Source organism: Leucoraja erinacea, chromosome 22 (genome assembly GCF_028641065.1).
Source record: "Leucoraja erinacea ecotype New England chromosome 22, Leri_hhj_1, whole genome shotgun sequence".
In the NCBI taxonomy this organism is placed as follows: Eukaryota; Metazoa; Chordata; class Chondrichthyes; order Rajiformes; family Rajidae; genus Leucoraja; species Leucoraja erinaceus.
In genome coordinates, this window is record NC_073398.1 from 5021892 (window position 1) to 5035339 (window position 13448).

Sequence of the window (13448 nt, forward strand, 5' to 3'; positions counted from 1 at the left end):
GAGTTGCTGCTCTACAGGGCCAGAGACCCGGGTTCAATCCTGACCACGGGTGCTGTCTGTACGGAGTTTGTACGTTCTCCCCGTGACCAGCATGGGTTTTGTCCGGGTGCTCCTGTTTCCTCCCACACTCCAACAATGTACAGGTTTGTAGGTTAATTGGTTTGGTATCATGGTAAAATGTCCCCAGTGTAGGACTAGTGCTAGTTTGTGGGGATCGCTGGTCGGCACTGACTCAGTGGGCCGATGGGCCTGTTTCCCTGCTGTCTCTCTAAAGTAAACTAAACGGGATCGGGGGGCCTCGTACATCAATCTATGAAAGTAAAGAATTCAAAGGTACACAAAAATGCTGGAGGAACTCAGCGGGTGCAGCAGCATCTATGGAGCAAAGGAAATAGGTGACGTTTCGGGCCGAAACCCTTCTTCAGACTGATGGGGGGTGGGGGGGGGGGGAGAAGGAAGGAAAAATGGAGGAGGAGGAGGAGCCCGAGGGCGGGGGGATGGGAGGAGACAGCTCGAGGGTTAAGGAAGGGGAGGAGACAGCAAGGGCTAGCAAAACTGGGAGAATTCAATGTTCATGCCATCCGGACGCAAGCAACCCAGGCGGAATATGAGGTGTTGTTCCTCCAATTTCCGGTGTTGCTCACTCTGGCAATGGAGGTTTGAAAGTAAAGATGCAGGTACAGCAGGCAGTGAAGAAAGCGAATGGCATGTTGACCTTTATAACAAGAGGAATCGAATATAGGAGCAAAGCGGTCCTTCTGCAGTTGTACAGAGCCCTAGTGAGACCACACCTGGAGAATTGTGTGCAGTTTTGGCCCCCTAATTTGAGGAAGGACATTCTTGCTATTGAGGGAGTGCAGCGTAGGGTTTACAAGGTTAATTCCCGGGATGGCGGGACTGTCATATGCTGAGAGAATGGAGCGACTGGGCTTGTATACTCTGGAGTTTAGAAGGATGAAAGGGATTCTCATTGAAACATACAAGATTGTTAAGGGTGGTTTGGACACGCTAGAGGTAGGAAACATGTTCCCGATGTTGTGGGAGTCCAGAACCAGGGGGCACAGTTTAAGAATAAGGAGTCAGCCATTTGGAACAGAGACGAGGAAACACTTTTCCTCACAGAGATTGGTGAGTCTGTGGAATTCTCTGGATACTTTCAAGAGAGATAGATAGGGCTCTTAAAGGTAGCGGAGTCAGGGGATATGGGTTAGAAGGCAGGAACAGGGTACTGATTGGGGATGATCAGCGATGATCACATTGAATGGCTGGCTCGAAGGGCCAAATGGCCTACTCCTGCACCTATTGTCTAAACTAAAGGCCAGAGGTATGGTCAGATGAGGGAGAGGTGAGGTAGAAAGTCACAGAGCTGTTCCAAACCCTCGAACTAACGGGACCGCCATATGATGAAAGGATGGGTCCGACTGGGCTTATATTCACTGGAATTTAGAAGGATGAGAGGAGATCTTATAGAAACATATAAAATTCTTAATGGATTGGACAGGGTAGATGCAGGAAAAATGTTCCCCATGTTGGGGGAGTCCAAAACCAGGGGTCACAGTTTAAGAATAAGGGGTAGGTCATTTAGGACTGAGATGAGGAAAAACGTTTTCACCCAGAGAGTTGTGAATCTGTGGAATTCTCTACCACAGAAGGCAGTGGAGGCCAATTCACTGGATGTATTCAAGAGAGAGTTAGATAGAGCTCTTAGGGCTAAGGGAATCAAGGGATATGGGGAGAAAGCAGGAAAAGGGTACTGATTCTGGATGATCAGCTGTGATCATATTGAATGGCGCTGCTGGCTATTTGCACCTATTTTCTATGTTTCTAATCCAGTTAATACTCATCCCTCCACTGACAACCCCTGCAACCGATAACAAGGCCCTTTATCTCACTGCAGCTCCTAATGACCTTCTGCCGAGAGATTACTGCATTCCCTACATTTCAACAACAAAACCAGTTCACATGCTTCTGAAGCATTGATTTGTGACTCAGGGCTGCAGGTCTTGCTTAAAGCCACATTTCAGAGGTCAAAATTGAACTCTCCAATTTTAGGTAACCCCGAATAATACCAACCCCCCCCCATCATTTCTCCACCACAAGTTGTGGAGATGTGGGCGACAACATCATTTTTTCCCCAAATCCCCCTCCTCTCAGCCCCACCTCAATTCCCTCCTATTCTACCCTCCCTCCACTTACATTCCTTCCTCTAGCTTCACAATTTGCACCTCTTCAATCCTTTTGATAACAGCATCAGAGACCCCGGTTCGATCCTGACCGCGGGAACAGTCTGTACGGAGTTTGTACGTTCTCCCCCTGACCACGTGGGCTTTCTCCAGGATCTCCGGTTTCCTCCCACTCTCCAAAGACGTACAGATTTGAAGGTTAATTAGTTTGGTATAATTGTAAATTGTCCCTGTTGTGTGTGTGTGTGTGTGCGTGTGCGTGTGCGTGCGTGTGTGTGTGTGTGTGTGTGTGTGTGTGTGTGTGTCTCTGTCTGTGTGTGTGTGTCTCTGTCTGTGGGGTAGTGTTAGCGAGTGGGGGTCGCTGGTCGGCATGGACTCGGTGGGGCTGAATGGCCTGTTTCTGCACTGTATTTCTAAACTAAAGTCATTCTAGTTCAGTTTAGAGAATACAGTGTGGAAACAGGCCCTTCGGCCCACCGAGTCCGTACCGACCTATCGATCCCCGCGCACACTGACACTACCCCACACACACACATACACACACAACAGGGACAATATACAATTACACCAAACTAATTAACCTACAAATCTGTACGTCTTTGGAGTGATGGAAGAAAACCGACGATCTCGGAGAAAACCCACGCAGGTCATGGGGAGAACGTACAAACTCCGTACAGAGAGCGCCCGTAGTCAGGATGGAACCCGGGTCTCTGTCGCTGTCACCACTGCACCACCCGTCTAATCTACAAACTGAATGGCTGAACTGTGAAGGGAAATGGCTACGGGTCGGACGCTGGTCTGGCCGCGCTCACGCCAGGGTAGTGGTCATCAGCAGCTTACCAATGGCCTGGGCGAGAGCAATGACCACCTCCTGGCAGGTTGTGGCCTCGCTGACACCACACACGATGCGCTGGACTCCATCGACCCACACCTTCAGCTCCATCACACACCATCAGCTCAGTCCAGGCCCACGCACCATCAACACCGCAGCAAGACAATCAGCGTCTGTAACACACAACAAACACAGCCATGGTTAGCACACGTGCACAGGCAACTGCAGATGCTGAGCTGCAGCTGGGGTCTGTCTATACCATACCATACCATATAACTTTATCTATCCCGGGGCCTACAGCCATAAAGCACAAGTTACATGAAGCATGACATTAAAATGACGAGTGGAAAGGATTGGGGATGTGCAAAGATTGGGGAGGGGGTGGGGAGGGAGGGGAGTCAGTCTCTGTCTACCCCACGCCAGTCTACCCCACTCCGTACGGAGTTTGTACGTTCTCCCCACGACCACGTGGGTTTTCTCCAGGATCTCCAATTTCCTCCCACACTCCAAAGACGTGCAGGTTTGCAGGTTTAGTGGCTGGGTATAAATGTAACTTGTCCCTGGTGTGTGTAGGATAGTGGTAGTGTGCGGGCATCGCTGGTCGGTGCGGACTCCGTGGGTAGAAGGGCCTGTTTCCGCACTGTATCTCTAAACTAAACTACAATATTAGAAGAATGGGATCTAGCAGACCCTGTAACAAATCATGCAGGAATGTCCGGATAGTCCAATCACTGCCCGTTCAATTAACAGCAAGATGTTGCCAGTGATGGCATCAAGTGGCAGCTACTCATCGATGCTGAGTTGATGGTCTGCCACTCGCAAGGTAGAGTAGGATAGGTTCATAATGTAAATAGATGGGATGAATGTCAACGGGCAAAATGGCTAGCATGGACATGTTGGGCAGAAGGGCCTACTTGTTTTCCTACTTTGATGAACTTTTAGATAGGCACATGGATGTGCAGGCAATGGAGAGATTTGGATGATGTGCAGGCAGGCAGGTCTTGGCCTCATGTTCGGCCTAGATATGGTGGGCCTTTACATTGTACCTCCGTGCTCAGGGGACAGGGACAGGGACAGAAACAAAGGACTGCAGATGCTGGTTAATACAAAAAAAAGACACAAAGCGCTGGAGTGACTCAGCGGGTCAGGCAGCATCTCTGGAGAACATGGATAGAATGGGCAGCGTGGTGGCACAGCGGTAGAGTTGCTGCCTTAAGACCCTGTCCCACTTTCCCGAGTTACTCACGGACTCTCCCGAGTTTTCCCTGTGATTCGAACTCGGAGAATTATTATGGTAATAGCCGTTCGTAGGTACTCGGTCGGGGCTATTTTTTTTAACTCGTGGACATTTTTCAACATGTCGAAAAAAAGTCCCGACTTCCATAATGCCCCGAGTTCCTACGGGTGGCATTATGAGTCACTACAAAATATTCCCGGACTCCTTCGGCCTCCTACCCACATTCCCGGACATTCCCCGAGTTCGAATCTAGGGGAAAACTCGGGAGAGTTTATGGGTAACTCGGGAAAGTGGGACAGGGCCTTTACTGCGCCAGACACCTGGGTTTGATCCTGGCCACAGGTGCTGTCTGTACGGAGATGGTACACTCTGCCCACCCCTCCATCTCGCGGTGCCGTCCCACATCCATCATGCCACCTCACGCCAGACATTAACACCCTATAATAATCACACAAAAATGTGTAGGATGGAACAGCAGATGCGCGGATGAAAGGTCCCGACTGGAAAAGTCACCTATCCCTTATCTCCAGAGATGCTCCCCGGCCCACTGAGCTACTCCAGCACTTTGTGTCCAACTTCATAATGAAACAATTTGCTCTTCCTGCTTTGCCAAACGCTGTAAAAACAATGAAGACATTTGCCACCAGGCTGATGATTCCCTGATGATTTATTGCATTTTTTAATTAGGAATGGTGGACAAACACAAAGGCACGCTGGAGTTTAAATGCCTTCTGGTGGAATTCCAGGAACGTGTCGCATTCACATTAAAAGCATCGGCCGCACAAGCTACACAAAGGCCAGTGACTGCCCTAACATCACAGGGAGGCCAAAACTCAATTTCAGCTGTCACTTGCTGCTTAATAACTGGCCCCATCCACAAGGCCCAGTGGGAATGCTACTCCACCATGTATGACTTACCGAACACACACTTATCTCAGGGGTCATCTCACACTTACCTCAGGGAAAGAAACAATTGAACTGGGGGTAGGTCAGCCTGAAGAGGAGTCTCAACCCGAAACACCACCCTGTCCCACTGTATGAGTTCATTCAAGAGCTCCCCCGAGTTAAAAAAAATAATCAAAACTCATGGTAAGCACGTAGAATGTACGTAGCGGGTGCGTCGGAGGTCGGGGACGTCTCTTAGCGGCTCGTAACGCTAACGGCAGGTACTCGGGAAACGCGGTAATCTCGTGAAGATTTTTCAACATGTTGAAAAATGTCCACGAGAGCCCCTGAGTACTTGCGAGTGGCCATTGCCGTAAATCTCCGAGTTCGAATCAGGGGAAACTCGGGCGAACTCTTGAATTAGCTCGTACAGTGGGACAGGGCTTTTAGTTTAGTTCAGAGGTACATCGCGGCCCACTGAGTCCGTGCCGACCAGCGATCACCGCACACTAGCACTAGCCTACACACACTAGGGCCAATTTACACTTACACCAAGCCAATAAACCTTCACAACTGCACGCCTTTGGAGTGTGGGAGGAAATTGGAGACCCCGGAGAAAACCCACACAGGTCACGGGGAGAACGTACAAACTCCGTACAGGCAGCACCCGTGGTCAGGATCGAACCTGGATTTCTGGCGCAGTAAGGCAGCAGCTCTACCACTGCACCAGTATGCCACCTGTTCTATCCATGTTCTCCAAAGATACTGCCTGACCCGCTGAGTTACTCCAGCGCTTTGTGTCTTTTTTGTATTAACCAGCACCTGCAGTCTTTTGTTTCTACAAGCAAACTGTTTAGTTTAGTTTAAGAAGGAACTGCAGATGCTGGAAAATCGAAGGCAGACAAAAATGCTGGAGAAACTCAGCGGGTGAGTCAGCATCTATGGAGCAAAGGAAATAGGCAACTTTTCGGGCCGAAACCTGAAGGTCTGGAGAAGGGTTTCGGCTCGAAACGTTGCCTGTTTCGTTTAGTTGTAGTTTAGAGATACAGCACGGAAACAGGCCCTTGGGCCCATCGAGTCCACGCTGACCGTCGATCACCCACTCACACTAGTTCTGTGCTATCCCTCTTTCTCATCCACTCCCGACACACCTGGGGCAATTTACAGAAGGCTAATTAACCTACAAACCCGCACGTCTTTGGGATGTGGGAGGAAATCGGCGCACCCGGAGAAAACCCACGCGGTCTGAGGGAGAAGATGCAAACTCTGCACACTGACAGCAGCCAGGGTCAGGATTGAACCCGGGTCTCTGGCGTGGTGAGGCAGTGTCTCTATCAGCTGCACCACCACGCTGCCACTGGTCATAGTGACAAAAGGTGACGGTCAGTGCAGATTCAATGGCAACACCATCAAATATTCCTCTCAGAATCCTAGAGCACAGAAATAGACCCTTTGGCCCAACTCATCCTGCCCAACCAAGATGCCCCATCTAAGCCAGTCCTCTATGCACCCGTTTGGCCCAGATCCCTCTCAGCCTTTCCTCTCCTCGCACCAGTCCCAATATTGGACCAAATCTTTAAACCTTGTTATTCACATGCTTGAATTGACTTTCTTGACGAGCATTGCAGATATCTGAACTGCAATGGTGAGAGGGAACTTAAAAGATCAACACAGGTTCTTTGATTACTGAATTGAAGATTACTAAATCTAAATGTTATTAGTTATTTATGTTATGACATTGGATGGAAGCTGCATACCAAATCTCGTTGCGCTTATGTGCAATGAAAATTAAAAAAAAAAAATTTAAAAAATATATATTATTACTAGATACACTTAATTCATCCAATTTGTTCACATTCTTGCTTTGAAAAAATAAATGTTACATATTTACAAAAAATTAATTCAGCGCATCTATAATCAAAGGTTTTGTTCGCTGACAGTAACTAAACTGCTTCCAAGTGCTCAAGTAATAGGACTGGACAAGCTAGATGCAGGAAAAATGTTCCCAATGTTGGGCGAGTCCAGAACCAGGGGCCACAGTCTTAGAATAAAGGGGAGGCCATTTAAAACTGAGGTGAGAAAAAACGTTTTCACCCAGAAAGTTGTGAATTTGTGGAATTCCCTGCCACAGAGGGCAGTGGAGGCCATATCACTGGATGGATTTAAGAGAGAGTTAGATAGTGCTCTAGGGGCTAGTGGAGTCAAGGGATATGGGGAGAAGGCAGGCACGGGTTATTGATTGGGGACGATCAGCCATGATCACAATGAATGGCGGTGCTGGCTCGAAGAGCTGAATGGCCTCCTCCTGCACCTATTTTCTATGTAATGGCACTCAAGAACATAAGACAAGAGTAGAATTATGCCATTCAGACCATTAGGCCTCTGGACCTAGACTCTCCCACTAGTGGAAACATCCTCTCCACTTCCATTAAATTCAGACCTTCGGTAAGTTTCAATGAGGTCCCCCCCCTCATCCTTCTAAACTCCAGCAAGTACAGGCCCAGTGCCATCAAACGCTCATCATAAATGAACCCAATCATTTCCGGGCACATGACACTTCCTAACTTTGACTGGGCATGGATAAGTTGAGCGGGGACCAAAGAAGATCGCAACTTTGCAACCACAGGTACACGATAAACTTCACAGACGATGCGTTCAGGATTGGGGGGGGGGGGGGGGGGGGGGGGGGGGGGGCAGATTGCTTCTTTAATATCGATCCCAATCACATGCCGGAGGTCACATTGTCCCAGTGTGGGACCTCTGCTGCAGAAACCCAAATTCGACTCCGCAATAGTCCAGTTGGCTACACGCTGTCTACAAACCCAAAGGGCACACTTCAGAGGAGACCCACGCAACTTCCAGATGTTAAGGGTGGCACAGCGGTAGAGTTGCTGCCTTACAGCGTCGGAGACCAGGGTTCGACCATGACTACGGGTGCTGGCTGTAGGGAGTTTGAACGTTCTCCCTGTGACCCGCGTGGGTTTTCTCCGAGCTCTTCGATTTCCACCCACACTCCAAAGACGTACAGGTTTGTAGGTAAATTGGCTTGGTGGATGTGTAAATTGTCCTTATTATGTGTAGGATAGTGCTAATGTGCAGGGATCGCTGGTTGACACGGAATCGGTGGGCCGAAGGGCCTGTTTCCTCATTGTAACTCTATATCTGTACCTCTAAACTAAACAAAACTAAATTAATGAAAGGGGGGGGACCTCATTGAAGCTTACCAAATAGTGATGCCTGGACAGAGTGGATGTGGAGAGGATGTTTCCACTAGTGGGGAAGTCTAGGACCAGAAGTCATACTCAAAATTAATGGACATTCCCTTTTGGAAGGAGGAATTTCTTTAGTCAGAGGGTGGTGAATCTGTGGATTTCTTTGCCACAGACCGCTGTGGAGGCCGGGTCAGTGGATATTTTTTAAGGCCGAGTGATATTCTTGATCAGTACGGGTGTCAGAGGTTATGGGGAGAAGGCAGGAGAATGAGGTTGAGAGGGAAAGATAGATCAGCCATGATGGACTCGATGGGCCGAATGGCCTAATTCTGCTCCTATCACTTATGAACGTGAACTTTAAGGCCAAGACGTCTCTATAGTTTTAAAGAATTTGACACTTAAAAGGCACAAGATGGAAACGTTGCAACGCTTTGCCTCAGTGTGCTGCACTATCCATACGCTGCAAAGGTTGCATTTATGTTTATGTGTGAGTAAGCTTGGGTATAGTACGATTATATTGGATTGGAGGCAGAACAATGCATTCCACTGTACTTGTCGTGCATGTGACAATAAAGTACCATTGAACCACTGCAAGAAAGTAGCAACCGTACGGACTAGTTGAGCAACTAGAGGCAAGATACCCCACTGGTGACAAGTTACACAAAGTTCAACATGTCCTGGTGCGGTACTTTGTACAAAGAATACATTCAGCGGGCAAAGGAACATTGTGGTTGCAAATTAAAACAATAGTCCTAGATAAGACATATTAGCAATAAGACAAATGCTGACTTCCTATTTTGAGTCTGAAGAAGAGGTCTCGCACTGGAATGTCACCCATTCCTTCTCTCCAGAGATGCTGCCTGTCCCGCTGTGTTGCTCCAGCATTCTGTGTCTATCTTCCCGTTTGTAGAAGAGGTTGCGATTTATCGGCAACAGGACAGCACGGCAACGGGCCCTTCGGCCCACAATGTCTGCGCCGAACATGATGCCAGGTTAAACATGACCCATATCCGTGTGCCTATCCAAGAGCCTCTTAAACGCCTGTCGTATCTGCCTCCTCTGCCACATTGCCTCCACTGGCAATGGGTTCCAGGAGACCACCACTTTGTGAATTAAAAAATACTTGCCCTGCCTTTAAACTTCACCCCTTTCTTCTTAAAGCCTTTGACATTTCCACTGAGAGGAAAAAGGTTTTGACTGTCCACCTTATCTGTGTCCCTCATAATTTTGTTAGTGGAAAGGTAACAAAAAAAACCCAATAGAATTTGAGGTAACCATTTTCTACAGACTGGTCGGTAGCACCTAAAGATTAGAGTTGGGAGAGAGTTTAGTTTAGTTTAGAGATACTGCGTGGAAACAGGCCCTTTGGTCCACGCCAACCAGCGATCCCCACACATTAAAGGGCCTGTCCCACTGCACGAGGTAATTCAAGAGCTCCCCCGAGTTAAAAAAAAAACTCGTGGTAAGTACGTAGATTGTACGTAGCGGCTACTTCGGAGCTCGTGGACGTCTCTTAGCGGCTCGTAACGCTAACGGCAGGTACTCGGGAAACGCGGTAACTCATGAGATTTTTTCAGCACTGTGAAAAATCTCCACGAGAGCCCCGAGTACCCACGAGCGGCTATTACCGTAATTGTCCGAGTTCGAATCAGGGGAAACTCGGGAGAACTCTTGAATTATTTTGTACAGTGGGACAGGCCCTTAACACTATCCTGCACGCACACACACACGCACACACACACACGACACACACGACAATTTTACAATTTTCACCGAAGCCAATTAGCCTACAAACCTGTACGTCTTTGGAGTGCGGGGAGGAAATTGGAGCACCTGGTGAAAACCCACGCAGGTCACGGGGAGAGCGTACAAACTCCGTACAGACAGCACCCGTAGTCGGGATGGAACCCGGGTCTCTGCCGCTGTAAGGCAGCAACTCTACCGCTGCGCCACCGTGCCCATCCAGTTTTAAGTTTAGTGACTACATGGCCAATAGGCACCAGCGCTGGCATATAGAGATAAAAAAAACTGCCTTCCAATGCTTAGACCGCCAGTCTAATTATTTTGTGCAGGAAGGAACTGCATATGCTAGTTTACACCGAAGATAGACAAAAAATGCTGGAGTAACTCAGCGGGACAGGCAGCATCTCTGGAGACGTTTCGGGTCGAGACCCTTCCTCAGACGGACTATTTCCTTGGCTCTCACATCTGCAACACAATCGCAACTACACATGGTCTTAAAATGCGGAGACATTGCTGGCAAAGGTATCAAAGCAAGGTTGCAGCTTGGAATCTGTTAGCATAGACAGAACCGAGTGATGATCCGTCTCCTCTCCTTCTGACAAGCCAGACCGCTTGTTAAATCTTTATGTTCAGGGAGGAACTGCAGATGCTGGTCTACACCGAAGATAGGCACAAAATGCTGGAGTAACTCAGCGGGACAGGCAGCATCTCTGGAGAGAAGGAATGCATGTCGTTTCCGATCGAGACCCTTCTTAAATCTTTCAGCAGCTTTAGCCATGAATAAAACTAAATAACAACTGCAGAACCTTAAGCTTTTGTATAAAAAAAGCTTCTGTCGACTTCACAATCTCTAAACTAAAGTGCCGAGGTCTTAAGAAGAAGGGACTCGACCCTTAAACATCACCCATTCCTTCTCTCCAGAGGTGCTGCCTGTCCCGCTGAGTTACTCCAGCATTTTGTGTCTATCCTCGGTGTAAACTGAAGTACGTCTGCAGTGAGTGGGGCTGTACTCACTTCACTGGGACTGCAGGGCCACTCCTCGCTGCAAGGGGAAGGGGGGAAAGGACTTTCTCAGCCTGGAGTTTAAGCATTCCATTGTCCGCACTCTCAGTGTGTGCCGGCTACTGGACTCGCTCTTCCCATCCCCAGGGGCTTTTTGTCCTGCACGCCGCCCTGCTCCGCGCCCAGCTCAAACTCCAGGCAGGGAGAGAAGCCTTTGCCCACTCGCTTAATCTACAGAGAAATAAAATGATCCATACCTCGGTAGGGGACGGGTCTCTGGGCTGCATCGTTCCGTGACTCCCTCCCCCCCACCCCCCCATCTCTATGCCATCTGGAATGTTAAGAGCAAACAGCAGAGCAGCCGTTTGTAACAACTCTCTCTAAAGTACTGGAAGCCAGGTTATTAAGAACCACCTCTCGTGCAGGGAGGGGGAGGTTGGGAGGAGGGGTGGTGGGGGCGAGTGCGGAGAGGAAAAAGCTGACATCAGCTGCTCTGTGAAAACCGAGCCCAACTTGCCTGTTTATGGTGACAGGGTTAGCAATTGATGGCTTCTGCCGAGCCGAGAGCTCTTGCCCTAAATAAGTTCGCTTCCTGCCCCGCAGGGGGAACGATCGCAGCTTAAGGCCCTTTCAGGAGTCAAGAGAGTTTTATTGTCATGTGTCCCAGACAGAATAATGTCATTCTTTTTTGCAGCAGCACAACAGAATATGTAAACATAATACTCTGTAAACAATATTATAAACGAGAAAAAAGTTCAGTATATACACACACACATATATACACACACACACACACATATATGTATAAATATATACACACACACAGATATACACATACATGTATAAATATACACACACAGATAGATACATATATACATGTGTGTCTGTGTGCGTATATATAGACCTATAGGTCAAACTAAAAAAAGTTACACACACACACACACGCACACACAATGGTCTATGTAGTTCAGAGCTTATTTGAGGTTGTGGTGTTTAATAGCCCAATGGCTGTTGGGAAGAGCCTGTTCCTGAACCTGAGTTACAGTTTTCAGGCTCCTGCACCTTCTTCTCGATGGCTGGGGTGAAGTGAGTGTGTGGCCAGGATGGTGTGGGTCTCTGATGATGATGGCTGCCAGGCAGCGACTCTGGTAAATTCCTTTGATGGTGGCGAGGTCAGACCTCGCGATGGACTGGGCAGTGGTCACCACTTCCTTGCCTAACCCTTGCTTTCATGGCAAGTTGAGGTCCACATGGGAGCAGACTTACACTCGTTCTTGTTTTGTCGGGTTCACTGCACGCGGGTGACAGGCGAAGGCGTTTGAGGAAGATTCTCCTGATGGGGGAAGGAGGTGGAGATGGGGCTGGGGGTTGGGTGTAGATTGGAGATGAGGGACTCATCTGCACGCTGCACGGTGGCTCAGTGGTAGAGTTGCTGCCTCACAGCGCCGGAGACCCGGGTTCCATCCCAACTATGAGTTCTGTCTGTACGGAGTATGCACGTTCTCCCCGCGACCTGCGTGGGTTTTTCTCTGAGATCATCTGTTTCCTCCCACACTCCAAACATATAGAGGTTTGTAGATTAATTGCCTTGGTATAAAGTGTGTGTGTGTGTCTGTGTGTGTGGCTGCGTGTCTGCGTCTGCGTTTGCGTATCTGCGTCTGTGTCTGCGTGTGTGTCTGTGTGTGTCTGCGTCTGCGTGTGAGCCTGCGTGTGCGTGTCTGCGCCTGCGTGTGTGTCTGCGTGTGCGCCTGTGTCTGAGTCTGTGTCTGCGTGTGAGACTGCGTCTGCGTGTCTGCGCCTGCGTGTGTGTCTGCATGTGCGTCTGTGTCTGTGTGTATGTCTGTGTGTGAGTCTGTGTCTGCGTGTGCGCCGCCTGTGTCTGCGTCTGCGTTTGCGTGTCTGCGTCTGCATGTGAGACTGCGTGTGCGTGTCTGCGTCTGCGTTTGCGTGTCTGCGTTTGCGTGTGTGTCTGCGTCTGTGTCTTCGTGTATGTCTGTGTGTGAGTCTGTGTCTGCGTGTGAGACTGCGTGTGCGTGTCTGCGCCTGCGTTTGTGTGTCTGCGTGTGCGTCTGTGTCTGTGTCGCTGGTTGGTGCGGACTCGGTGAGCCTGTTTCCACGCTGTATCTCTAAACTAAAACAATGCACAAAGACTGAGATGGGAGAGTAAGACTGAACAGCCTGTGAGATGTAAATATTTACGTACAGAGACAGTGCTATACATCTTCACGGGGCCCTATGCGGGAAATATTCAGCCAGGCCAAGCTCTCAAGCCCATTTAAACCACTGACACATTCACCGTCCCAGCAAATCTCTCACCATAGCAGGCAAACCGCAACAAAGAAACATTTTTCCTA

General features: G+C 49.0%; 2 protein-coding genes across 5 annotated transcripts in view; one reads left to right on the forward strand and one right to left on the reverse strand.

Moving 5' to 3' along the window:
- Positions 1-13448, forward strand: part of itpr2 (inositol 1,4,5-trisphosphate receptor, type 2) — a 387486-nt gene that overhangs the window by 312169 nt on the left and 61869 nt on the right. The window lies entirely within an intron of this gene.
- rassf8b (Ras association domain family member 8b) overlaps positions 1-13448 on the reverse strand; it is a 72778-nt gene that overhangs the window by 18084 nt on the left and 41246 nt on the right. For 3 of the 4 annotated variants that reach the window (XM_055652810.1, XM_055652811.1, XM_055652812.1), the window contains one exon: positions 3024-3188. In XM_055652810.1, the coding sequence (XP_055508785.1) occupies positions 3024-3126 (103 nt within the window). In that variant the 5' untranslated portion in view covers positions 3127-3188. Of the gene's footprint in view, positions 1-3023; positions 3189-11351; positions 11482-13448 lie in introns of those variants that run through there. The other variant, XM_055652813.1, reaches the window with a different exon arrangement.